Source organism: Lepidochelys olivacea (genome assembly GCF_965140295.1).
Source record: "Lepidochelys olivacea isolate rLepOli2 genome assembly, chromosome: 3".
Classification (NCBI taxonomy): domain Eukaryota; kingdom Metazoa; phylum Chordata; order Testudines; family Cheloniidae; genus Lepidochelys; species Lepidochelys olivacea.
Genome location: NC_140413.1, coordinates 100,533,659 through 100,558,205, shown reverse-complemented (window position 1 = coordinate 100,558,205; position 24,547 = coordinate 100,533,659). Strand labels below are relative to the sequence as shown.

The 24,547-nt window shown below is 38.8% G+C and overlaps 1 protein-coding gene and 1 long non-coding RNA gene across 14 annotated transcripts in view; one reads left to right on the top strand and one right to left on the bottom strand.

Moving 5' to 3' along the window:
* The window catches only part of EPB41L2 (erythrocyte membrane protein band 4.1 like 2), a 289,024-nt gene that overhangs the window by 259,989 nt on the left and 4,488 nt on the right, over positions 1-24,547 (top strand). For 3 of the 13 annotated variants that reach the window (XM_084624357.1, XM_084624352.1, XM_084624358.1), the window contains 9 exons: positions 433-579; positions 2,597-2,701; positions 6,082-6,249; positions 7,626-7,679; positions 7,882-8,433; positions 10,357-10,479; positions 11,105-11,203; positions 13,510-13,590; positions 19,061-19,175. In XM_084624357.1, coding sequence (XP_084480483.1) covers positions 433-579; positions 2,597-2,701; positions 6,082-6,249; positions 7,626-7,679; positions 7,882-8,433; positions 10,357-10,479; positions 11,105-11,203; positions 13,510-13,590; positions 19,061-19,168 — 1,437 coding nt within the window. In that variant the 3' untranslated portion in view covers positions 19,169-19,175. The remainder of the gene's footprint in view (positions 1-432; positions 580-2,596; positions 2,702-6,081; positions 6,250-7,625; positions 7,680-7,881; positions 8,434-10,356; positions 10,480-11,104; positions 11,204-13,509; positions 13,591-19,060; positions 19,176-24,547) is intronic. The other 10 variants (XM_084624359.1, XM_084624360.1, XM_084624354.1 and 7 more) reach the window with 10 other exon arrangements.
* On the bottom strand, positions 11,210-13,523 carry LOC311518498. Its single transcript, XR_014710997.1, has 3 exons — positions 13,459-13,523; positions 13,168-13,311; positions 11,210-12,358 (listed from the first exon to the last, which is right to left on the bottom strand). It is a non-coding gene; the product is annotated as an uncharacterized lncRNA (long non-coding RNA).

Genomic DNA, 24,547 nt, shown 5'->3' with positions numbered 1-24,547 from the left:
GCATGTCTATGACCATTCTTGTGCTGAGCACTACTTACGTCCATTAGCATTATTGAGGGTTACCTATGTTGATCTTGGTATTCTTGCTTCAATTTCTTTAACTTTCAAGTAAAAGCCAGCAACCTTTGAAAATAATTATTGCAAAAATGTAGTGTCTTCATATTGAGATAAAAATAGTCCTCTGTTTACTGATCATAAAAAGTTATTTTTTTCCTGTACATACAGTTGTGACAGGAACAGTATAGTGTGGCCTTGTTCCTAAAAGGTAATACAAATCTGAGTCTTTTATGGTCTTAATCTTTTTTTAAAAATGTACCACAGTAGAATGGCTCTTGAGACACAAGGTACTTTTCTTGCTTTGACTTTTTTCAGGATAAGTTTGCTTTTGCTGTTGTGTTTTGTCCTACTGTTTTTTACATTGCACATTGGTAGGACCTGGATAAGACCCAGGACAACTTACTGAAACATCAGGCTAGCATTAGTGAACTCAAGCGCAATTTCATGGAATCCACACCTGAGCCACGCCCCAATGAATGGGAAAAGCGGCGTATCACACCTCTGTCTCTACAGACACAAGGGGTATGTCATTGCAGACGCTTGTCAGCATGCATTTCCATACAACTGTTTAGAAAATATAATAAATGTAAATTGCCCTCCTATATTTTCTTTTGTGTGAACGTAACATTTTCTTTTGTGTGAATGTAACATTTTTCTTTATACTAAATACTCATTAACATTTTGTTACTTACTTTTGGTCCAGACTTTAAATAATTTGTTTGAGTTTCAGTATGAGAGAGTAACTCAGAACAAAGCAATTGAAACAAGGATTGTGCTTTATTCTGGTTTAGGACTGCTATTCTTACAAATTGGTTTTACAGTGGCTGTAAAATTGTGAGAAAGACGTTTCCGTCCTTAACTCTGCTTAGGCAGTTGCATGTAAACCGCTCTCAAGCTCATGTTTAAACTTGGTTCAGTAACAACATTCATGATAAAATATTTGATAATGTCAAGTGTTTTTCAGGCAGTAGTATGGCATAGCTCAAGGATCAGCAAACTTTGGCACGTGGCCTGCCAGGGTAAGCCCCCTATCAGGCCAGGCCGGTTTTTTATCTGCCACGTCCACAGGTTCAGCTGCTCTCAGCTCCCACTGGCCGCGGTTCGCCTCTCCAGGCTAATGAGGGCTGCAGGAAGCAGCATGGGCTGAGGGATGTGCTGGTCGCCGCTTCCCGCAGCCCCCATTGGCCTGGAGCGTCGAACCACGGCCAGTGGGAGCTGCACTTGGCCAAACTTGCAGACGCGGCAGGTAAACAAACTGGCCTGGCCCGGCAGGGGGCTTACCCTGGCGGGCTGCCTGCCAAAAGTTGCTGATCCCTGGATAGCTCTTAAGCTGTATTCGCTTTTTAAAAGCACTTGGGCTTATGGCTAACTTTTTTTTTATAAGACTATAAAAAGATTGAGAAGGTTTTCAGTTTCTCATGTCTCTTGATAAACAGCAGCTTGAACTAGCAATTTTGAAAGCATTGTTTCCAAAATCTACTCCATGTTTTTGGTCAGAACTAGACGCACACATTGCTGTCACAGTTCAAAAATGCTTAGTGATTTTTACAATACTTTAAATCTACTTGTGGTTTTATACAGACAAAATAGCTCTCACAAGTATGTTCTGCTTTAGCATCTATCTGTCTGTCTCTGGACCTAGCCTCATTTTCCCTCTGATAAGTAAGTGTGCTGTCTTGATTATTGCTCCAGGAAGTTTAACGGTTCTTGAGACTACAAGATATGGGGATCTTTTTAAAATCCCTACATGTTAAATTTGCTAAACACTGTCAAACAATTTTTTTCCTTATTAAGGCCCCAGCTCAGGAAGGTACTAAGCATTTTGAACTTTAAGCACATGAGAAGTCCTGGTAAAACCAGTGGACTACTATGATTAACTATCTTGCTGATTTGGGTCCTTGGTGGCTCACTTGTAAAAAATCTCCAAAAGATCATTAGCCAATTTCTTAACTGAATTTTTTTAAATTGTTGGTCTACATGGTCACTTCCAGGATATGTTTCAGAGTAGCAGCCGTGTTAGTCTGTATCCGCAAAAAGAAAAGGAGTACTTGTGGCACCTTAGAGACTAACAAATTTATTTGAGCATAAGCTTTCGTGAGCTACAGCTCACTTCATCGGATGCATTCAGTGGAAAATTCCATTCCAGGATATGATTACTTAGACTTTGCAACCATCACAGTATGTTTGTAAAAAGAAATTATATCCTCCTTTATGATATTCCGGAAATGTGGATGGATTTATTGTCCATATTTTGCTGATAAATATACTTGCTCCAATATAAAAGGGACTACATATAATAAATCCTAGTGGTTTATTTTATTTTGTGTATGTGTTTTTGTGTTGAATTAATTTATATTGAGGAGGGGGTAAATCCAGGTATTACGTTTCCCTCTATCTGCATAGTCCTGCTACCTGGTATGCTTGTGCTGCTTTCAGGCCAATTTGTTTTCATGTTTTGTATGATGTATGTCTGTCTGTCTCATTTGTTGATTTATGTTGGTTTTATAAAACCAAAAACTTAAAAAAAAAAACTTAATAGAAAAAAGGAGACCACATTTTCCAATGGAAAAAACTGCCTGTGAAGGAGAAGCAATGGACTGCAGTGACATGGATTACTGAGGCAAAAACAGAAGAAACTAACCAGGTGGCGGTGTTTTGTTTTGGTTTAGTTTGGTTTGGGGGGGGTGGTTGTTTTTTTTAAACAATGTTGTGTGACCTGAGTTAACCAGATTATTTTTTAAAAAGTGATGTGTTTAAACCAATAAAACCCCAACTTTGAGAGGATGTTTAAGATCTCCACATAGATCAGTGTTGGTTAAACAAAGGTGTTGATCTCTGCTATCAAACCGGCTTTGAAGTTCTGAATAATACTTTTTAAAAGGCAACAAGAAATTCAGTATATTATATTCTATCACTGAAAACATCGTGGTATCTTTATTTGTTTAGGATGACAGATAAACATGCATTTCCATACCAAAATGCACTTCTGTAATTGTTCAACACTCTACAGGGAATAAATCACAGTTATGTGACTACTGCAGCTGTTCTGCAAATCAATAATGCTGGGGAAATAGATTCATTCTGAATACTCCCCTAGATCTAAATGTGTGTTCACCTCTCTGCCTCTTTCCCCATCTGTAAAATGAGAAAATTGATTCTTCCTTTGCTAAGCGCATTGAGATCTATTGATAAAAAGTGCTATATAAGAGCTGAGTATTATTTATTATTATGAAGTAGCAATTGCCAAGCTACTAATCAGATCACCTTTGACTTGTTTTTAGCTAGAAATTTAGAATCAGATTAAAAACAAAGAACAAATGCTGTAAACGTTATTTCAGTAACACGCAGTGTATAAAATATTTTGCTGTGTTGCCAATTGTCAAGCAGGGAGTGGGGCATAGGAAAATTTCCAACCTTCTAATAATAATGGGACCTGCTTTGAGCCCTAAAATAAGCAAATAGTAGTGCCTTTTTATGGAGTAATAAAATACTCATTTCCACCACACCATGCCCCCTTCCATTTTTTCATCCTTATGGTATTAGGATGGCCAGCAGATTGCTAAATCTTGTTCCAGGTATGATAAATTTCCATAGCAATTTTGCAAACTGGCATTAAGCATGTGTGTATATACCGTTAAGTCTAAGGAGCGCACTGCCATTTTCCTTATTGTTACCTACTTCTTCTCCCCCACTGCTGCATTGAAAGTTCATACTAATTAACTGTATTCTCTGTGAGGGAGAAATTTTACATTTGGTTAACACTATTTGTACCACCATCCTTTTGATTGCACAGCATCTGTGACTTAATATTTATGAAGGAAAACTATGGTTATAACCCTCTTATGTCTTGAATGTCCAGTACCATCACAGTCACACCCCATTTTTAACCAAAACAAATATAAAATAAAATCCCCTTATGCTTTTATACATTAATTCATATTGGTTTATGTTTTGTACACTTAACCCAAAGGATTGTTTGATGCTAACACACAGTATCTACAGTGGATAACTGTTGTACAGTTTTTATATTTTGATGAAGGCTTCCAATTTTAGGGATATACTGATAATAGTAGAAGTCTGCCAACCTCCTTACCAGCCAACTGGTCACAGTAGAGAACCTCAGTTTTAGCACAAATGTCAATCCACTTGCTTTCATAAAGTATGTCTACACAGCCAAGCTGTGCATGGGCTAGCCTACTCAAGCTTGCTTCAATATAGCTAGCACCTGTGATAACAGTGTACACAGCATGGGTCTGTGTGCAGCTAGTACAAGCCTGGCACAAACCCTGGGCACGTATTTGGCGCTCTAGCCTGTATTGAAGCATGTGCTGCACTGTTTGCACTAGTATTGTTAGCTGGATTCCAGATTGCTCGGGTAGGTTAGCCTGTGCACAGCTTTGGTGTATAGACGTTCACATACAACCACAAAGGTTAGACGGGCTAAAAAATTGGTGGTAGTAAACTGCAAACAAATGGTGTGCATATTTATGTATACACAGACAAAACTACAGCCAGAGTGTGTGTGTCAACTCTGATTCGCTGAAATAACAGCATGCTGTAGGACTACAGTTTAGGGATTAACCAGATGACCAAGAGCCTGCTTGCCTGCACACAGGCTGAAGTCAAAAGTTCTTAACATCTTGTATATATGAACTTTTGTCAAAAGTAGCCACAAAAAAAAGAAAAAAATTAGTTATCCCCTGTGAATGTCAAACACGCTATTAGGGTAAAATTAATCAACTCCCATCCAAATTTGCCTTGACTGCCTTGAAAGTATGCTGTAATTTTACTATAGGATGAATATAGGAGTGTCTTTCTTCCTCTTGCCATATATGTAGTATGTGCAGCTCCACAGTCTACTGTATAAGTGTTCAGAGTCTATAACACAAGTTCTTTGTGTCCAGAGTTTATAATAAAATATGTGCTTAAAATACAACTTTGTCCTAAAGTGTACTTTGGGTTAATCTTGCAGCATACAAGGTCCTGAGCTAGAAATAAATTTGCTGTAGTCAATACCAAATTTATTCAGCTGCTAAGTTACACCAGTATAAAAATATTAATTATTGTACTGTTCTCAAGCTTATAAAGCACAGTCATATTTTAAAAATAAAATTTAGCTTTTAACGGGATATATCATCTTGGGGGGGGGGTTGTGGGTTTTTTTGTTTTGGAAGGTGGAACTGAAACAAATGAAAGATTCAGCTTTAAAAGACAGCTGCTGTGCATACATTGTAATATTTTTCAAATGTGTAGTTCACTATTTTTATTATGTATCTAAATACAGATTCATAGCATTATGTGGCAAGAACTATAGGCTTTCTATAAATATCCTTAGTACTTTAAAAGAAGTATTTGGATAAATATGTATTTGCCCAATAGGTGGGAGCAGCTCTAAATTTTTTAATGCTGAATTCTTGGATAAATACACATTTGATTCCTGATTAAAGTAATTGTTTTTAAAAACAGCCCTTTTGAAGTTAAGGTGAACACAATCTATTTAAATAACCATCAAAAGTAGAAATCTGCAGTTATGCTTCGACCTCTGTTCAGGGCTAATGCCACAAGGGGAAACAGGGAAAGTATTAAGAATGAATTTAAAAATATTCTTAATATTGAATCTGAAATTCCATCTAAAAGAAAACTGTAGTCTTGTTCTGACAGTTATGGGAGGGTCTTATTAATCCTCCTTTTGTTTTTATATATATATATAATATTTACAATCTGAAATAATGTGTAAGACAGTAACTGAAGTGGGGATATATCATATTCTGGCATGGCGAACTATTGTCGTTTCTTTGGTACACAGCAAGTTTTTGTCATTAAAGCTTGTCATATTGTCATATTTTTCCTTTTAAGGGGGACATTTTAGTTTTTCCTTTGATCTTGTAGAATTATTTCAGAAGCAAATCCTTGTGTGTGTGCTATGTTTTCTTTCTTGCCTAACCTCTCCTTTCTTCTGTAGATCATTACTGTTGTGTCTCCCACTATTTTAATTCTTTGCTTTCCATTTTATAACTTGTCTAGAGCCTAGAAGAGGAAATAACGTCAATTTTATTTAGTAAAGAGGGCTTTTCCACTAGCATGAAATCTACCTTCACTTCATCCACCACACGGACAGCAGAGGGCACTGTTGTGAAAGATAATGTACCTTCTGAAATGCTTTCTGCCTCACCTTTCTTACAACTGCCTGAGGTGCTTTTTTGCTTTATTTCTCCACTATGTCAACATATACCGAAATGAATATTCACTAACATGTCAGATAAAATTTGATGCATACATTTTTATCATCTATTAAACAGGCTGCCCTATTCGATGCCATGTGTCCCTAAGAAAATATATATATATTATAATATTTAATATAAAAGACAATAGAGGAGAAGGATTAACCACAAATACAAACTAGGTTAAATTTAATGTTGAAATTTAGACATGGACCCACAAAACCAAAAATCTACATGAAGGTAACTTTTTATTCAATCCCATTGTGTCAAAGCAGTTCAGCAAATCTTAACTTCTATTAGGGTGAGGGAGTATCACTTGGTAAACTACAGGCTTAATCCTCTATTCTTTGCATTTACAAAATATCACTTGACTCCCATTTTTGATTCCCCGGGAGAGCTGGATCAGGCCCTGTTCATACTGCAGTTGGTAAACAAAACAGGATTAAGTCACAGATGGTGTGCTGGTTTTAATGATATTTTTGCTTTTGTGCATTTGATCCTGAACATTGTTTTAGTGTTTTTTTGTTTGTTTGTTTGTTTAATTTTCATGGCTATTTAAATCTGATAAAAATTATTTTTACATAGTATGACAATACATGCATACCCATCACAAATTGTTTTGTTATGGCACAAATGCTAATAGAATTTCTTTAATCTCATGTTTTGGGATATCAATAGGCTCTTGGTAATCTTGAAACATGGTCCCTTTGACATTCTCACATCAGAGTATTCTAAACGTTCTTGTTGTGATATTCTATTGCAATTTATAAAATTATTGAAATGATCTGCCAAATTCCTTAAAGCAACAGACCAAATAAAGTCCAGTCATCAAAACATTTAAAAATACAACTGGGGTGTGGGGGGTGGGAAGAGGGGGAATAAATTGACATTGGAATAGTGTATGAAGACTTTTTCTTTCCATATATATAGTAATTTTGTTTGACTGATTTTAACTATTTTAGCAGTAAATAATTGATTGCCCCAGTAGGAAGCAGCCTTGGCTGATGTTTATGCTTCTGTTCCAAATCTTTTTGGTAAAGATCTTACATGATTCCAGTGGTATCCAAAATCTTAAATAGGTATTTTACAAACTAGATTAAAGAATTGCTTGTAGAAAACAAACATAACTGTAAATTCTGTATGGATCGTGAATCAAACATAGTTATACCCACAGAGTTTTCAGAATGCATACATTTTAAATCTTTTTATGCAGACAGTACTGTGTCATCAATAAGAGTTAATGAAAGTGTTGCTGCATGTTTTGTCTACGAGATGTTAAATGTTTGTGTCATCTGGTGTTTAAAACACATATTGATTTGTGTCCTCTGGTTGCCTTTTGTTTCACAGAAACTTGCTTCCAAAGCAGAAGGGCCTTGCACTGGAGCCAGCGATGCTGATAAGGTTCTACTGATTTTTCCATAGTTAACTCGGGTCTGACATTTCTGATCCACCTTCATTCTTTCTTTCCTTTTTTCAGTTAACCATCACAGTCACCTTTGTTCTCTACATGACATGAACCAACCATCAGTTCATTTTGTTTTCATCGTTTTGATTTATTCATATACTATACTTTTGTTTTTCCTCATCCGTGTTTTTTGTGCAGAGTTCACATGAGACTCTGAACGTAGTGGAGGAGAAGCAGCAGGCAGAGGTTGGGATAGAAGAGACTGTAGTCATAGATGAAATCAACAGAGGGAAAATGCAAGCGGTCACTGATGCTGGGGAGACCCGTAAGGTGGAACACCTGTCAAAAAAGGACTCTTCTTCACTGTCATCAGATAGCAGCAGCAGTAGTGAGAGTGAGGATGAAGTGGTGGGAGAGTATCAGCCCCACCACAGAGCGGCTGAGGACATCATAAGGGAAGAACAAGAAGAAAATGAAGATGCTAAAAGAAAGGAGGAGTGTACAACAAAAGTAATACAGAGTGTGGAAGCTGTACAAGAAGGCAGTAAAGTAACAGTTGAGCACACGCAAGTTACAGCAAAGGCTTTGGCCCAGGAAAATGCAGTTGCCATAAAAACTGGAGAGAAGAATGTAGTGGAAGAGGGGAAGCAAGACCTGAGAGCAGAAGATGAGGAAGAACAGCTCAGAATAAACGGAGATGTGTCTCATGTTGACATTGATGTTGTGCCACAAATAATTTGTTGTTCTGAGGTAAATGGTAGCACAGCTTGAGAACTAGATTATATAGAGATGTTACGTTCCTTGGGGTGGAAATATACCTGCCTTTCTTCTTCTCCTGTTCTCCCAGCTCTTCAGGTGTTCACCAAGATTCAAATCTTATGGAAGGGGGAAACCACTGATGAGCAGGGAAACTCTGCTTACTTCAGTCATGGTTTCTGGCTTTTTGCTGAAACAGATAGTAATTGCCCAGTAAAGCAAACCTTCCTACGACTGTACCATCTCCTTTTTTCCTTACTACATAATTTTTACTTTTATTTGAATGTCTTTAGTGTTTTCAAGTCTTGTCTTGTCTGTTTTGTTGGCTGTTTTTGACACACTCATGACTTGTAGGTGTAGTTGGAAAGTTATTTAAATCATGTATGCTAAAAACAATTTTTCACACCTTTTTTCCATTTTTTTTCTTGCTATCCACAGATTTTTCTTTCTCTAAATCTTTTTATTATGAAAGCACTGCCTGGAATCTATATAGATACAAATTTCTGGGGGTGTTAAGAGTACCTACAGTTAAGGCAGGTTAAGCAGTAAGAGGATGGCACATCTATCATTGTAGCCTCCTCTAGTACCAGTAGATACTTGTGGAAGCATGAATTGGCTCCAGAAGGAATCATGGCCATCTGTTTTAGTACAGAAACAGGTTTAATGGGTTAATCATGAGATGGCCCTTTGAAGGGGGGAGGAGTAAAGTGGAATGTAGAGGACCATGTACAGTTGGTAAACTCTGTGAAGTTTTGGCCACTGGGGGAATTTTTTGTGGCATCACCCTTCAGTCCTTTAAGGTTTTTCCTCATTGTACTTGGCTCCAGTTCAAGACCAGTTCAGAAATTGTCCTAAAGATGTCCCATACTTTTCTTAAGACCACCTTATTTCCCTCTTCTATGTGAATAGCCCCAATTGTTCCTGTAGTTGAGAATGTGAGTAAACTAGCTTCTCCAAGGTTATATTGGGCTCCACATATGCTTTCTAAGAATATAAGCAAAACAGGCCAGATCTTTAAGGGTATTAAGGCACTTAAAGCTGCACATAGATACTTAGTGGGATTTTTCAGAAGCACTTTGGTGCCTAACTCTCATTGATTTTAATGAGAGTTAGGTATCTAGGTTCTTTTGAAAATCTGACTAGGTCATGAAAATCTGGTCCATCATGTCTAAGACCATTATAGTTTCTACTGACTTGCAGAGTTCTAGTTTGTCATCACTTTTTGGTTCCCAAGCAGAGAACAGTACTGAAAAAAATATCTCCTACAACAAGGGCTAAAATGGCTTTTAAAGTTTGTTTTCAGAGGAAAATAGTTGGCACCTAAACCTGATTCTAGACATGTAGTTTAGCTATATGCTATTTAAAATCCATAGACAGTAGTTTTGTCTACTCCAGAAGCTGCTTACATTAAAAAATAAAATTAAACTTTAGAAATGCTTAGAAAACATTGCAAGTTTTTATCCACTGTTGGGGATGTGTGTCAAATATTGTAGTAACTTCATTCTCCATTTTTAATGCACTGCTTATTTTATGTAACACTGGCAACATTTGTCTGATGGAAGAAACTGTAGCTGAACTAAAATTCTCCCACTGATGGTCCTTCACATATTTTAAATAGACATCTGAAGAAGTATTGAAGTGATGATGATCTGGTTTCAGTGCCTACTACTGGCTAAGACGTTAAACTTAGATCTCCTATGATTCTTGTAGAGAGGGTATTAAAGGGCTGGTGTGCTATTTGTTTTATCATCTTTATTCTTCTCATCGTGGCTTTTGTGTGCGTATGTGGGAGACATTCTTAATATATATTATATCACTACTGTATTTTGTGTTTTTGTTCTATTTCATCTTACCCCACTATGCAAATCTTTGTTTTACGTCCCTTGGATTAATTGTACCCTATCTCTTCCACCACAGCCTCCAGTAGTAAAGACAGAGATGGTGACCATTTCAGATGCCACACAGAGAACAGAAATCTCCACCAAGGAAGTCCCAATTGTTCAAACAGAGACTAAAACTATCACATATGAATCTCCACAGGTACAGGATGTGGATTTGGAATATCATTTATAATGCTGTTTACAAGTTGGCCTTTATGATCAACTCCAAATTCAAGCGAGATGATAGCATGGTAATGTTTTTTTACAAATCAACACTTCCCTATAGTGGCACTGATTATTTTGTTAACATGGAACAATTTAAAAATGACTCTAAGTAGACAGAAGAGCAAGTATCATTCTAACATTAAAGGTTTGGTGGTGTTTTTTTTAATCAAATAGTATAGGATCTGGTTGTCTAAAAATTTATGGGTTCAGAGATCTGACTTAACTCACCTCTGAGCTCCCAAAAGGGAAGAGTAACTTTGATTATAATTTTGTCCACAAAGGACATGTTAAAATGGTTGATGTGATTCAGCAAACCAGTTAGCTTTTATTCTAGAGTGTTAATGTGTATCAAACCTGTGTTTGTCTTCATATGGTCATTCTGTTTGCCAGCGAAACCATAGACATTTCTGTTCCAAAAGCACTTTTCCGCCTGAGCTAAAGGAGAATTATGTAGGTATTAGTAGTGAATGTTGCATTAACTGTGTTCTGTTAACACACAAGTTTTAAATCGTTAGGCATGAAAATGCAACTTTTGTTTTTCTTTTCCCAACGGTCTACAGTTTGATGGCAGCTCAGGTGGTGATGCTGGTTTGCTGTTGAGTGCACAGACTATCACGTCTGAATCAGTTTCTACAACTACAACCACACACATCACTAAGGTAAAACCGACAACTTCTCTGTGCATTAAAAATGACCCTGTCAAAATGTACATTGGTTCCTTCAAAATGATTACTCTGAACAAATTGGATATTTAAAATGGATCGTGCCATTCCCAGTTCTGGGCTTTAATTGACTTCCCTAAACCAAGTCTTAATGCAATATCATAGATGAAATCAGGAGGGAGAACTGGAGAAGAGAGAGAAATATAATCTGAGTTTTTGCTGTACCTGCAGCTGGTGTTACTTCTGGCTTTTGTGGGTTTTGGGGACACAGCTTGGCACCCAGCCTTTGCTATCTCTGTTCATCTCACTTCTTGATGACCTTTGCTGGGGGTTCTGCCAGGGGAAGGGGTAATTAATGTGATTGAGCTCTGTGGTGGCCCCACTAATGGAGTCAACTCAGGGGATATGCTGAAACAACATATCTCCTGGCTTCAGTCCTCTTTACTCAGCCTCTCCTGGGACTGCATTGATCTATTTTTGTAATCTTTCTGAGCAGATTCTGCTACTGGGGACTTTGTGGCTTGGATTACTTTAGAAATTGGCATATGCCAGGGCTGAATCAAGTCCTGAGTGTTCAGCATTCAGAGTCAGTCGAGAAGCTCAAAGTCAGCAAGAATGGGGTCTATTTCCATTTCTGTCCTATGTGACACTTTTCTGTGTCTCCCCTTCCAGCTGGGAAATGTTATTTTTCCTGAATGGTGAATAAACATGTTTTTGTTTTTAAAAGAGGCATGCAAACAACAGAGTTACTGAATTCTGATGATTTTCTAGAAGTTCTAGAAGGAAAAACTCAAGAAGGACTCCAGTTTATGGTGAAACAAAAAGGAAGAGGGGAAGTGAAAGGTGCACAGTAAATCTTATTTCAAGACAAGAATCTTAATTTTATTGGATAGTAATTCAGTGCTCATGGAATTAAGTTCATAATGGAATATCCTAAAGAGAGCAAAATATATTCACAGAATAGGTCCGGAGAGAAGGATGTTGGAAATTGTACAGTGAAAGTCACCAAAAAATAAACTCTGAACTCAGAATTTAAAACGAAGTGTCTCAACAGAAAGTTCAGTGAACAGCTCCTTTTCAACTTCCTCTTGCTTTTCGAATCCTTCAGCACCATCAGAATCTTGAAAAAGACTCTGTGGAATAAAATGCCACCTGTGTTCCAACAGAAAAAATAATTCTCTTATCAAATGTACATGGAGCTAAAATAACTGTTAGAGTATATTGTCTCATTGAAAGGAGCTATATTTTTAAAATGAAATTAGATGATGCTTTGTCAACCAGGAGGTCAAAGAGAAGTATGGAAGATCCATCTGACAGCAAATTTGCTACTTTGCCATTAACAGCCTCTCTATAAATACAGTAAATTTATGGTCTTGGATTCCAAATATTCTAGCCACTTACCAGTGTCCAAATTTTGCATCCAGAATTTTTCATTCATCTGTTTGAAATACAGAAACTGTCAAGATGATTTGAATTCCGATGGAATTCTCGAAGTACTCATACTGGAAATAATTCCAGAGTTGTTTTATAACTCATTTCTCTTGATTAATGCAAAATAAAGTGGCTTAAAACTTTGTACCTCCAATCGCAATGTTGTTCTTGATTGCTGTATGGAAGTCTTTTGTAACTGTCTTCAGAGAACTATCCGTTTATAATATTCTCTAAGGAAGAACTTAATCTCATCTCTGGCCAAATACTTATGATAAAATAGCATTGTATTTTATATCTGTATTATTTTCCTTACAAACTTTTTCCCAAAATGCCTTAAGCATTAAATAGAGACGAAAAATGAAGTTTTCATTTGAGATTTGAAATTAAATGGTTAATTGATGAGGCAGAAAGATGCACAAAGGTCAGAACTGCAGATGAGAGAGAACCTTACTGATAGTTGTGAGATTTTGTAGAGAACAGATGAGCTGACACACAGTAGTTAAGGAAGTTTCAGGAAACTTGTCACTTACCAAGACCCAAATGATGACAAAGAAGACTGGAACCCTGATGTATCAGCCCCATTTCCATATCTGTCCAGACCTGACCTCAGATAATGTCTTAGGGCCTTCTCTGCAGGTTGGTCTTCTTGGGCAACTTCCTCTTGGACATCACTGCTATACAGTTAACCATAAGCAGGAAAGGATGATTAGATGTAGGACCAAGAATCTGTATCACTAACTGCAACCCTTTCGTACCAACTCTCAGTTCCCACTTGTGCACTGGAGAGTAGGAGTAGACGTTCTCTGATTTCCCCTCCTTACCTATATGGAATCATTTTAAAGATGAATTTCTTTGTTTTGTGCTATCTGTAGACAGTAAAAGGTGGAGTATCAGAAACAAGGATTGAGAAGCGCATTGTCATCACTGGAGATGCAGATATTGACCATGACCAGGTGAGTACATATGCAGTTCCCTTTTACAGTACGCTGTCTATGTCCCTCTAAGATCTGTGCAATACAGAAAAGGAAGAGATCAGCAGAATTCATAGGAGCAAGTAGATTCTGAGAATGTCAATTCCATCAACTAATTATGCTATCATATGTGCTTCCTGGGCAGATCCTCAGTTTTCTGAGTGATGTTGCAAGTTTTGATGAATATTAGGACACCAAGATCTTTCCTTTAATATCAAGAAAACCAATGTTTCATAGTGTGTTAATGTATATTAGCAATAAATGAAGCATAGTACTCAATTGTGGATCCCTTTGGTATCTTGCACAGATAAGTTAATCTTTATTAGCACTAGGTACCCAAAACCAAGCACAATTTTTTCATGCTCACAAGAGAGAGCGGGCTTAGAATATTTCACCTGTCCCATACCAAAAAAAAAAAAGACTTTGAAAAGTGGAGAACGGGAAAATCAGAAAAATGCAATTATTTTTCCCTTAAGGTCGCTCAGATTATTTGCATAACTTTTCATTTAAGAGGTAATGGTGACAAAGCTGAAACAAAAAATCATTATCGTTGCGTTATTTAGTCAAGAAAGTCTGCACTTTCCATGACGTTGCAGTGGAGGCAGTTTCTAAGTTGTATACAAATCAACAAATAGGAATTTAATTTTCACTTTTTAATGGTAATGTACTGAGGGCTCTGAGTAAATTTAATTTCAGATTTTGATGTGCCTGTAGTAAGTGGCTCATGACAAGTTCAATCTCTCCTTGAAGCTTGTAATTAAATGCCAGAGCTGTTTAGCATTAGGCATGGGTTATGTCTACCCTGAAATGTATTTAATACATTTGGGACATCTGAAAAGGTCAGACAGTACCTTTGCTTTAATAAAACTCCATTTATTCCCTCCACTGTTCTATAAGTCCTCCTCTTATACTGAAATAAACAGTATGAAGCAGAAAAATAAGTTGTAAGTGTTGACTACACAGTACACTTTTGTACTAAAGTTCACCATGATATTTAGCTTATGACAAATTATACCACTGACTCTGCAAAGCATCTATAAAGTTCATAATACTAACAAACTATACCACAGAGATTGAGTCCTTGACTGTTGGCACTGTACATCACTGCTGTGGAGAATGAGGAAGTTGTGCCTTAACATGATTTGGAACCAGGGCGGCTGCAGCCAAGAGATTCATTGAGCGATTGGACTTCAAGGTTCTATCAAAGTGAGGTGTAGGAAGCCAAACCTGTTCCCTAAGGCACTAGTTCTCAACAAGGGATACGTGTACCCCAGCGGTACGCAGAGGTCTTCCAGGGGGTACAACTACTCTTTTTTAGATATTTGTCTGGTTTTACAACAGGCTACATAAAAAGGATTAGTGAAATCATTACAAACTAAAATTTCATACAGAAAATGGCTTGTTTATACTGCACTATATACTATACACTGAAATGTAAGTACAATATTTATATTCCAATTGATTTATTTTATAATTGTGGTAAAAATGAGAAAGTAAGAAATTTCAGTAATTCAGTAAAAGATTAACTTTTGTATTTTTATGTACAATTTTGTAACCAAGAAGTTTTTAAGTGAGGTGAAACTTGGGGTATGCAAGACCGATCAGACTCCTGAAAGGGGTACAGTAGCCTGGAAAGGTTGAGAGCCACTGCCCTAAGGGGTACACTCGAGAGGGACTAAAAGGATCTAAGGTGTAGTTTGCCCTGTAGCCATGACAATCACCTAAAACATTTTAGAAGTATCATATGCCCCTCGGGTTATCTGTTTGAAATAAAATGGCCTAACATCCTAGGGACAGTTAGCTGCGCTAAGAGGAACTTATAAAAGCTATCAAAAAAAGTTTTGGGGTGTAAGTAAACCTTGTGTGTGTAGGCCTTTGATTGTTTTTACCTTCTGTTCTACTTGTGTTGTACCTTTGAGGAATGAGTACATAATATTTTGTGTCAAGGTACTGTTCCTGAGTCAGGGCAAACTTTTACTCTCACGGGCTCCCAAAGGGTAACTATTAGAGGTGCCAAAAGCAAATTGAATCATGTCATTAACATGATTGTGAACCGGGGGGGCTGCAGCCCAGAGATCCACTCTGTGTGATTGGACTTCAAGGTTCCACCAAAGTGAGGTGTAGGAAGCCATGCCTGTTCCCTAAGGGGTACAGTCAGGAGGGATTAACGGGATCTAAGGTGCTTTGCCTTGTAGCCATGACAATTACCTAAACAGGCTGGTCCCTTAAATACTAGTACATGGTGCTGCTTAAAATGCAAACTAGAAATAAAATTGTCAGGTTTAAGAGATGACAGCAAGCACCAAGCTGTATTAATGAAGTATTCCCTTTTGGGTCCACAAGTTTTCTTAATAAGACTCCGTACTCTTTATCCTTAATCAGTACATCTCCTTTCTAACCTTGGCATTTTTTCTTAGCCTTTGAATTTCCCTTCACAGTTCTGATTATTTCCTCTCCCCCATTACCCTATTAGTTCAAGAAATGGCACTCTTCAACTCCCTGCCCTCCAAGCTAAGATGCTTATTTTGTAGCACCCTGTATTCTTTTTAGGGTTCAGTAGAGTTTTAGGCTGTTTTGTCATTAAAACTATATGGATTTATTACTGTTATGAAACACTATCTCCAACTCTTGCCTCCTACTTGGTTCTTTGGCATCTTCCCTTGTGTTCACTCACTGCATAGCTTCATAGCAACACAACTCAGTGACGTAGTACATCCTTGCCCATGACTCTTGACTGAGATCAAGTATGGCATGTAGATTCCAAAGACACTTTTGCTCGGTGTATGTTTCCTTTGAGGTTGCAGGTGCATTTCTCCTCTGAAACTGAGTGAGTGCAAGGCTCACCTGCAGCAGTACATCTCTTAATAAAACAAGATTTATTAAAAACAGAGAAAATGGAGTAAAAAGAAACCATTTACTTAACATCTAGAATTACGTTTCATCGTAGCTAAACTAGTTAAGGTAATTTCAGCCTAGTTACAGAAAAAGAAGAGAATCTTATATGTCCAAAGACAGCAAAGCACATCTCCCTACAGTTTCACTTGTTTTTCAAGCCTTTGGTATTTGGAATTAATTATCATATTACGTAAGGATCACCTTCCTTCCCAAAAGGTATTTTCCCTCACACCTGACCCCATTTCAGTTGGAGTCTCCCTCTTCATAAGCCACACGTCTGGCACTTTCATGGGTTGGTATGCAAGTTTCTGCCCAATCCATCGAGTTAATTTGGTCTTTGTTGAGACTATCCATTGTTCTTGGGCAAAAGTTGTTCAGTATATCTGAGAGCAGCTTTTCTTCATTTAACACACCTTCCTTGTCCCTTAGTTATGATATATCAATTTATTGACAAACTACGTTGTTTGTCACAGTTACTTTAAAACACCTTTCATGAAGGAGTGAGAGTAATATGGCCTTCTAGGTTTCATTTAATATCATTTGATACTATCCGCTTCCTTTGTTGCATGCTATCCCATTTCAAATGGTTTTCCCCCTAACATAACACCAAAGTCACTGGTAGTGTGGCAGTATTTTCCCAAGATTATGGGGAGGTGAGGACCCTCAAAACAGGAAAATTTGGTAAACCGAAGGAAATGTATTTTAATATTTTCATTATTTCTGTAGATTAAAGGTGGGGGGTAAGATTTTGTGGAAAGGAATGTATGGGTGTTGAAAACAAGTTTGGTCCAGTTACCATGTGATAAAACTTCAAGGAGGACCCCGAGGGAAGCTTATTTTTTAGCACTGTGTGCATCCCCACTTTATTCTGCAAAAACCTCTTCCAACAGTCAAGAACTGATCATTTTCTGTGACTATTTGCTTTTTGAAGCCTTGCTAAAATATTAGTGCCTTTCTTGCAGAATCGCTATATACTACAGCGATTCTATACTACAGTGTACCCAGAAACTTCTAATTTGAGGCTCTTTGAATGGGGATAGGAGGAAGTACTCCCAGTGTATCACTAACAAGGGATTTCCCTGCTGGTTTTCCCAGTGTACCGACAGCTAAAGGCATATGTCATGGTGACTGTCCTGTCATGCTAGCTTTCCAGTGTGAATATTGATGTAAAGTACAGACCCATTTTAGGCTCGCTGCATTAAAGGTATTCCCTAATTAAAAACTATTTGGAATTTAGTAAGTGCCCCTGATTATCTTTTTTGTACGCTTGAATTGTCCCTTTTATCTAATGGTTTGGGACTCCCCAATATGATAGTGAAGGCCATTAAGTGATGGCAAATAAGGAAATAATCACTAATGAATCTAAGCAATTAGTACTCAAATGAGACAGAACAATACTAGAAATTTCATGCCTGAAAATATTATTTTTCACAAAGAAACCAATATAGGGGTATAACCTCATTGTCTACTCTGTGGTTTCAGAGTAGCAGCCGTGTTAGTCTGTATCCGCAAAAAGAAAAGGAGTACTTATGGCACCTTAGAGACTAATACATTTATTTGAGCATAAGCTTTCTTGAGCTACAGCTCACTTCGTCGGATGCATTCAGTGGCATCCGATGAAATGAGCTGTAGCTCACGAAAGCTTATGCTCAAATTTGTTAGTCTCTAAGGTGCCACGAGTACTCCTTTTCTTTTTGTCTACTCTCTGTAATCTTTGGAAATCTGCAAAATCATATCACAAATTTCAGAAGTGGGGAAATTCTATGTAATAAGATTCCCATATTGTGCATTGTATTAGGCAAACATGTGAGGCTGCTTTCTATTGCTAGTCTGCAGCAGGTCAAAAGCTTACAGTCTCTTATTTCCTTTTTCTGCTGCTCTCAATCTTTTCTTTCCTCAGAATCATGAGGTCATCACTTCATGATCACTTTCACCCAAGTGCTCTTTCACTTCCAGATTCACAAACAATTCCTCCCAGTTAGAATCAAGTCTAAAATGGCTGTTCCTTGAATTATTTCCTCCACCTTCTGAAACAAGAAGTTGTCCCCATTACCTTCCAAGAATGTGTTTTTTTCCATATTATATTTCCAACAGATATATGGGTAGTTAAAGTCCCCCATTACTACCAGATCTTGTGTGTGGGATATTTCTATTCTAGAAATGCCTCATCCCCTGCCTCCTCCTGATATGCTCTACCATGATGTTGATCCTGTTTTTTCCCCTTTTATCTTCCTCAGTGTGGGGGAATGGACTAGACGAACTCTCAAGGTCCCTTTCAGCCCTACACTTGTATGCTTCTCTGAACCAGCATGTAAATCAGTTGTTGGATGGATGGAGGGTATTTTTTATGTAGTTTCTAGCACTGGACAGAAGAAGAGAGTTTCTAGGGCTCCTCTTCAGTTTCCTTTCCTGATTCCCCTTTAGACTCAGGAGCTTTTGTCCTGAATAACTGTGTGATTAAATGGTATCATAATGTGTTGTCATTAGCCCACCACTCCAGTGCAGTTTTTAATTTCACTCTGCCGTTGTTCAACTAAATCTTTCCAATATTTTGTAGGCACTGGCACAGGCAATCAAAGAAGCCAAAGAGCAGCACCCTGACATGTCTGTCACAAGGGTAGTGGTGCATAAAGAAACTGAACTTGCTGAGGAAGGCGAGGAGTAAGGTCAAGGTAAGGAAGCGTGCAACATCAAGAAAAATAGTACAACTAGGGCTGAGATATAAGGCCATCTTTATTGGTCTTTATTCCTCACAATTTTCCTTTAAATAGAGTATAGTTTGAAAGTTGCTTCATCTTTCTTTAATACACCCATACTTGAATTTTGTAATAGATGCTCCTTTTCTTATCTATAGTGTGTATCACTGAAAACTGGCACATGTGAGCAATCATTTATAATCCCAAGTGTACGGTGCGGTTTTATCTAAAGTCCAATCTGAAACTCATTCTCAATTTTAATTTCAAGTATCCTGTAAAAATATCCACCAATTTTGTCTCAAAGTCCTGTTATGGCATTTACTTTGATATCCCATCATGTTACTTTAGTACATTGCCTGAGTTGTTTCCTGCAAAGTATGAAATATGAAGCAAACTCCCTACTCACCTGTATATTTGCACACTTATACCTGCCGTATGTTTAGAGTTCCATTGTTTGAATAGTCATTGTATTGGTATGGAGACCATACACAGTCCTGCAGTCATGAAGGGGTTCTACTCTGCTCCTGAATCAATGCAGTCAATTATTTCACCATCTTAACGTTCTGAAATGTTTAACCTTTCCTCCCCACTCCAGGATGGAATTAAATCAAGTTTTGTAGACTGATCAATTATTGCAATTATAAAATAATTTATTGGGATGCAACGTGCCCTTTTCACAGATAACATGTTCTTTATTTAGGCAGCTTAATTAAGGAGATGAAATTGGTAAAACACAAACTTTGAGCTTTAGTTGATGCAAACAACTATAATTGGAATTATAGAAGAATCAATTATGTCAGAATAAAAATAAGACAAGTGCAGGAAAGTGGTTTCCTGCATTGTTCATACTTAGAATCTTACATTGTCCATACTTACAACTTCCTGGAGACCATTAGTGACAAAGATAAGGGGAAAAAAGGGTAAGCGGCGTATATCCGGAAGTTGGTCCCAGATCAACCAATGTGCTGTTCTACAACTGGATGCTTCCCAAGGAAGCAAGGAAAGTTCCAAATCTTTAATTCCCTTAGGTTGTTCGGCTAACTCGGACATAGGCATCATCAGCTCACCTTTTCCTACATTGGTCAGCAACGTCAGCCCACCTTTTTCCATATTAGGTTCATTCAGTTACCTAATATTTATGCTTCCAGTAACTATGCAATTTACGAGAGTTAATCACATGCATCAATATAATCTAACTGCTTAGCAACAAAATTTATAAAAAGTCCCGAAATTCCTTATATTAAAATTTCAAAGCTTGCAGTGTACCTGTTAACTTGAGGTCAATTGTTTGTTCTCTCATCATGAGTTGGCAAAAATATGCAATCAAGGGTCACCACCTGCACCCTACTTTGTTAGACCACAAACTACCTGTAATCCTCACATAGGATATAATCCTAACAACCCTATTATTTCTGTTTTCCTACTTGCTGTTACAGCTTCAATAACTTCCATTATTATTCCTGTAAGCATGCTTGGCAAATAGATTATATTTTACCCAAAACTATAAACAATCCAAGATTAGGTCAGGGGTCAACAATTTGGAGGCTAAAGTATTTAAGCCACTTATTCATTGAGTGAAGTATTTTAAGGAATCCTGATTTGTTTTGTCCTCATTTCAGAATGTCTCTGTGTAGATGGGAAATTACTGTATATCCTGGTGTTAGGACATTTGGGATTAGAGTATGTTCCTGTTGTGGTAAGAAAACTTGGAAAAATTCACATCCCTGTTGAATTTTTAAAACTAGAAAATCTGTTACTACTGTGATAAAAGAACTAAATGACCTGTACCATTATGGGCCAAAAGCAGAAGTTACTGTTTTAAATGAGAATGTGTTATTCTTACATTCTCCCTATTTACCCAGGGGTTATCTAGTGTTAATAGTGAAATAATGGGCTATTTAAAACAGTAGCTATATTAGATTCTTTAAATTTAATTTAGTCATACTAACTGTTCAACAAAGACAAGTCCTGCACTTAGGACAGAAGAATCCCATGCACTGCTACAGACTAGGGACTGAATGGCTAGGCAGCAGTTCTACAGAAAAAGACCTAGGGGTTACAGTGGACGAGAAACTGGATATGAGTCAACAGTATACCCTTGTTGCCAAGAAAGCTAACAGCATTTTGGGCAGTATAAATAGGGCCATTGCCAGCAGATCGAGGGACGTGATCATTCCCCTCTATTTGACATTGGTGAGGCCTCATCTGGAGTACTGTGTCCCGTTTTGGGCCCCACACTACAAGAAAGATGTGGAAAAATTGGACAGAGTCCAGCGGAGGGCAACAAAAATGATTAGGGGACTGAAACACATGACATATGAGGAGAGGCTGAGGGAACTGGGATTGTTTAGTCTGCAGAAGAGAAGAATGAGGGGAGATTTGATAGCTGCTTTCAACTACTTGAAAGGGGGTTCCAAAGAAGATGGATCTAGACTGTTCTCAGTGGTATCAGATGACAGAACAAGGAGTAATGGTCTCAAGTTGCAGTGGGGGAGGTTTAGGTTGGATATTAGGAAAAACTTTCACTAGGAGGGTGGTGAAGCACTGGAATGGGTTACCTAGGGAGGTGTGGAATCTCCTTCCTTTGAGGTTTTTAAGGTCAGGCTTGACAGAGCCCTGGCTGGGATGATTTAGTTGGGAATTGGTCCTGCTTTGAGCAGGGGGTTGGACTAGATGACCTCCTGAAATCCCTTCCAACCCTGATATTCTATGATTCTATGAATTATTGTTGACTACATGTAGGATTGATTGAAGAACGGAATATATAGAATGCTTTCTTTATTTTGATTGAATTTCATATTGTTATAATAACCATGATAATATCTTACTGGATGCTCCAATGTTTTAATTTACAGTCCCAACGTGTTTTTGTGCCATTCAAAATACATGTGAGGTACAAGACGAAATGTGGTACTACGTGTTCTGTTCTTGTTAAGGAGTGAAGCAATGTGGGCCAAAACCAGGTGGATTAGTCGATAATCCTGGGCAAAGATGAGGGCCATTTACACCACTCAGTAACTAATTCATGATAAATGGTCTTGCTCAAGGCCAGAATTGCTTAGAAGATAACCAGCTTATTTTCATAAGGCCTGGAGAGGGACACTTTGTCCTTCTCACTGTTGCTTTAGAGCATTGTGAGTATGATGAGATAGTATAGGCAATTAAATGTTAGTATTGATGTACTGAGAATTTGTAGGCAATTAGTTGCTAATACAGTTACAGTAATACAGTAATTAGTTGCTAATACAGTGCTTCAGTTTGTGGTGGGACAATGAGAAGAGGGACTGAAAGGTGAATGCGGAGAGCCAGAACGAAGCCACGGAGCAACTCTTAAACATTATGGAGCGCCGAGTGGACATACTAGCTACTAGCACTGCAAACTGAGCAGCTCCATGCCCACCCTCCCCTGCAGCCGCTGTCACAAAACTCTTTCCCATGTGCCCCCCAGACACTGCCAGCACACTCTTATCAATCTCCTGGCTCCAGTCTGTACCCGCAGCATTCCATTCCTCCCCCATCACAGTCCAGCCCTGCGAACTCCCAGTACCCACTGCACTCAACACCCATCACTCTGCAGTTTAGCCCTGATGAAGTACGGTACCCGCTGCATTGTACTCCAGAGGAGAAGGTTGGATATGATACCTGGACATACACAAATCTTTAACCATCCCGGGACCCCACCACCTCCTGGGACCCTCCCTTCCCTCATCCCCCTCAGTGCTGTGGTTTTTTGTTTCTCTCTCTCTCTCCTCTGGTTGGTGTTTTTTAATAAAATAATTGTTTTGGTCTGCAAGCAAACTTTATTCCATTAATTGAAAGCAAACAGAGCCCTGCAAAGGAACAGGTAATTTCCTTAAACCTTCTTAGTGCATTATTTGCACCAATCACAGTCCCCTCCGAGCATTACAAGCACTGCACTCCTGAGCATAGCAACAAATATTCAGCTTCAAATTGCTGCTTCAAGACATCCCTGATCCTTATGGCCCTGCACTGCGCCCCTCTAATAGCCCTGGTCTCTGGCTCTTCATATTCAGCCTCCTGGCGCTAAATTCAACTGTCCAGCCCTGGGTGAAGCATTTACCCTTCCCTTCACAAATATTATGGAATGTACGGCACACGGCTATAAACATAGGAATATTGTCATCGGCCAGGTCCCGCCTCCTATAGGCAGCGCCAGCAGGCTTTTAAACAGCCAAATGCACACTCCACAGTCATTCTGCACTTGCTCAGCCTGATGTCGATCCGCTCCTTGCTGCTTTCAAGGTGCCCCTTGTATGGCTTCATAAGCCACGGCACTTAAGGGTAGGCAGGGCCTCCCAGGATCACAGTGGGCATTTTGAGTTCCCCTACGGTGATCTTCTGGTCCGGGAAGAAAGTCTCTGCTTGCAGCTTCCTGAACAGGCCAGTGTTCCAAAAGATGCGTGCGTCATGCCTGTGTTAATGTCCGTGAAATGCCCACAGTGATCCACAAGCGCCTGGAAAACCCTTGAGAAATACCCCTTCCGATTAATGTACTTTGTGGCTAGGTGGTCTGGTGCCAGAATTGGAATATGCGTGCCCTCTATCACCCCTCCACAGTTAGGGAAGCCCATTTGTGGAAAAAGCCATCCACAGTGTCATGCACATTGCCCAGAGTCAGTCTTTTGGAGCAGGATGCGATTAATGGCCCTGCATGCTTCCATCAACACGAGTCCAACGGTCAATTTTTCCCACTCCAAACTGGTTAGCGACCGATCGGTAGCAATCTGGAGTAGCCAGCTTCCACAGTGCAATTGCCACATGCTTCTCCAATGGCAGGGCAGCTCTCTTCTCATGTCCTTGCACCACAGGGCTGGGGCAAGCTCATCACACAGTCCCATGAATGTGGCTTTCTTCATCCGAAAGTTCTGCAGCCACTGCTCTTCATCCCAGACGTCCATGATGATGTGATCCCACCACTCAGTGCTAGTTTCCTGAGCCCAAAAGCGGCGTTCCACTGTGGTCAGCACCTCTGTGAATGCCACAAGCAATCTAGTGTTGTAGCTAGTATGCATGGCGATATCAATGTCAAACTGCTCTTGCCTTTATAGTTTAAGGAATAACTTCACTGCCACTCGTGATGTGTGAGTGAGAGCAAGCAGCATATTGGTCAACAGTGCAGGATCCATTCCTGCAGACCAAAGAGGCAGAGTGTGCAGTACACAAACCGTTGAAAGATTGTGTCAAATGTGGACAGAAGCACAGGGGTTGCTGGGATGTGAAGCAATGCATCATGGGGCATTGGGACAGGACTCAGGATGCCCTGCAACCCCCTCTGCCTTCCCACAACTCTTAGTGGCAGAAGAGGAAGAGATTCTCTGAGATAGCTG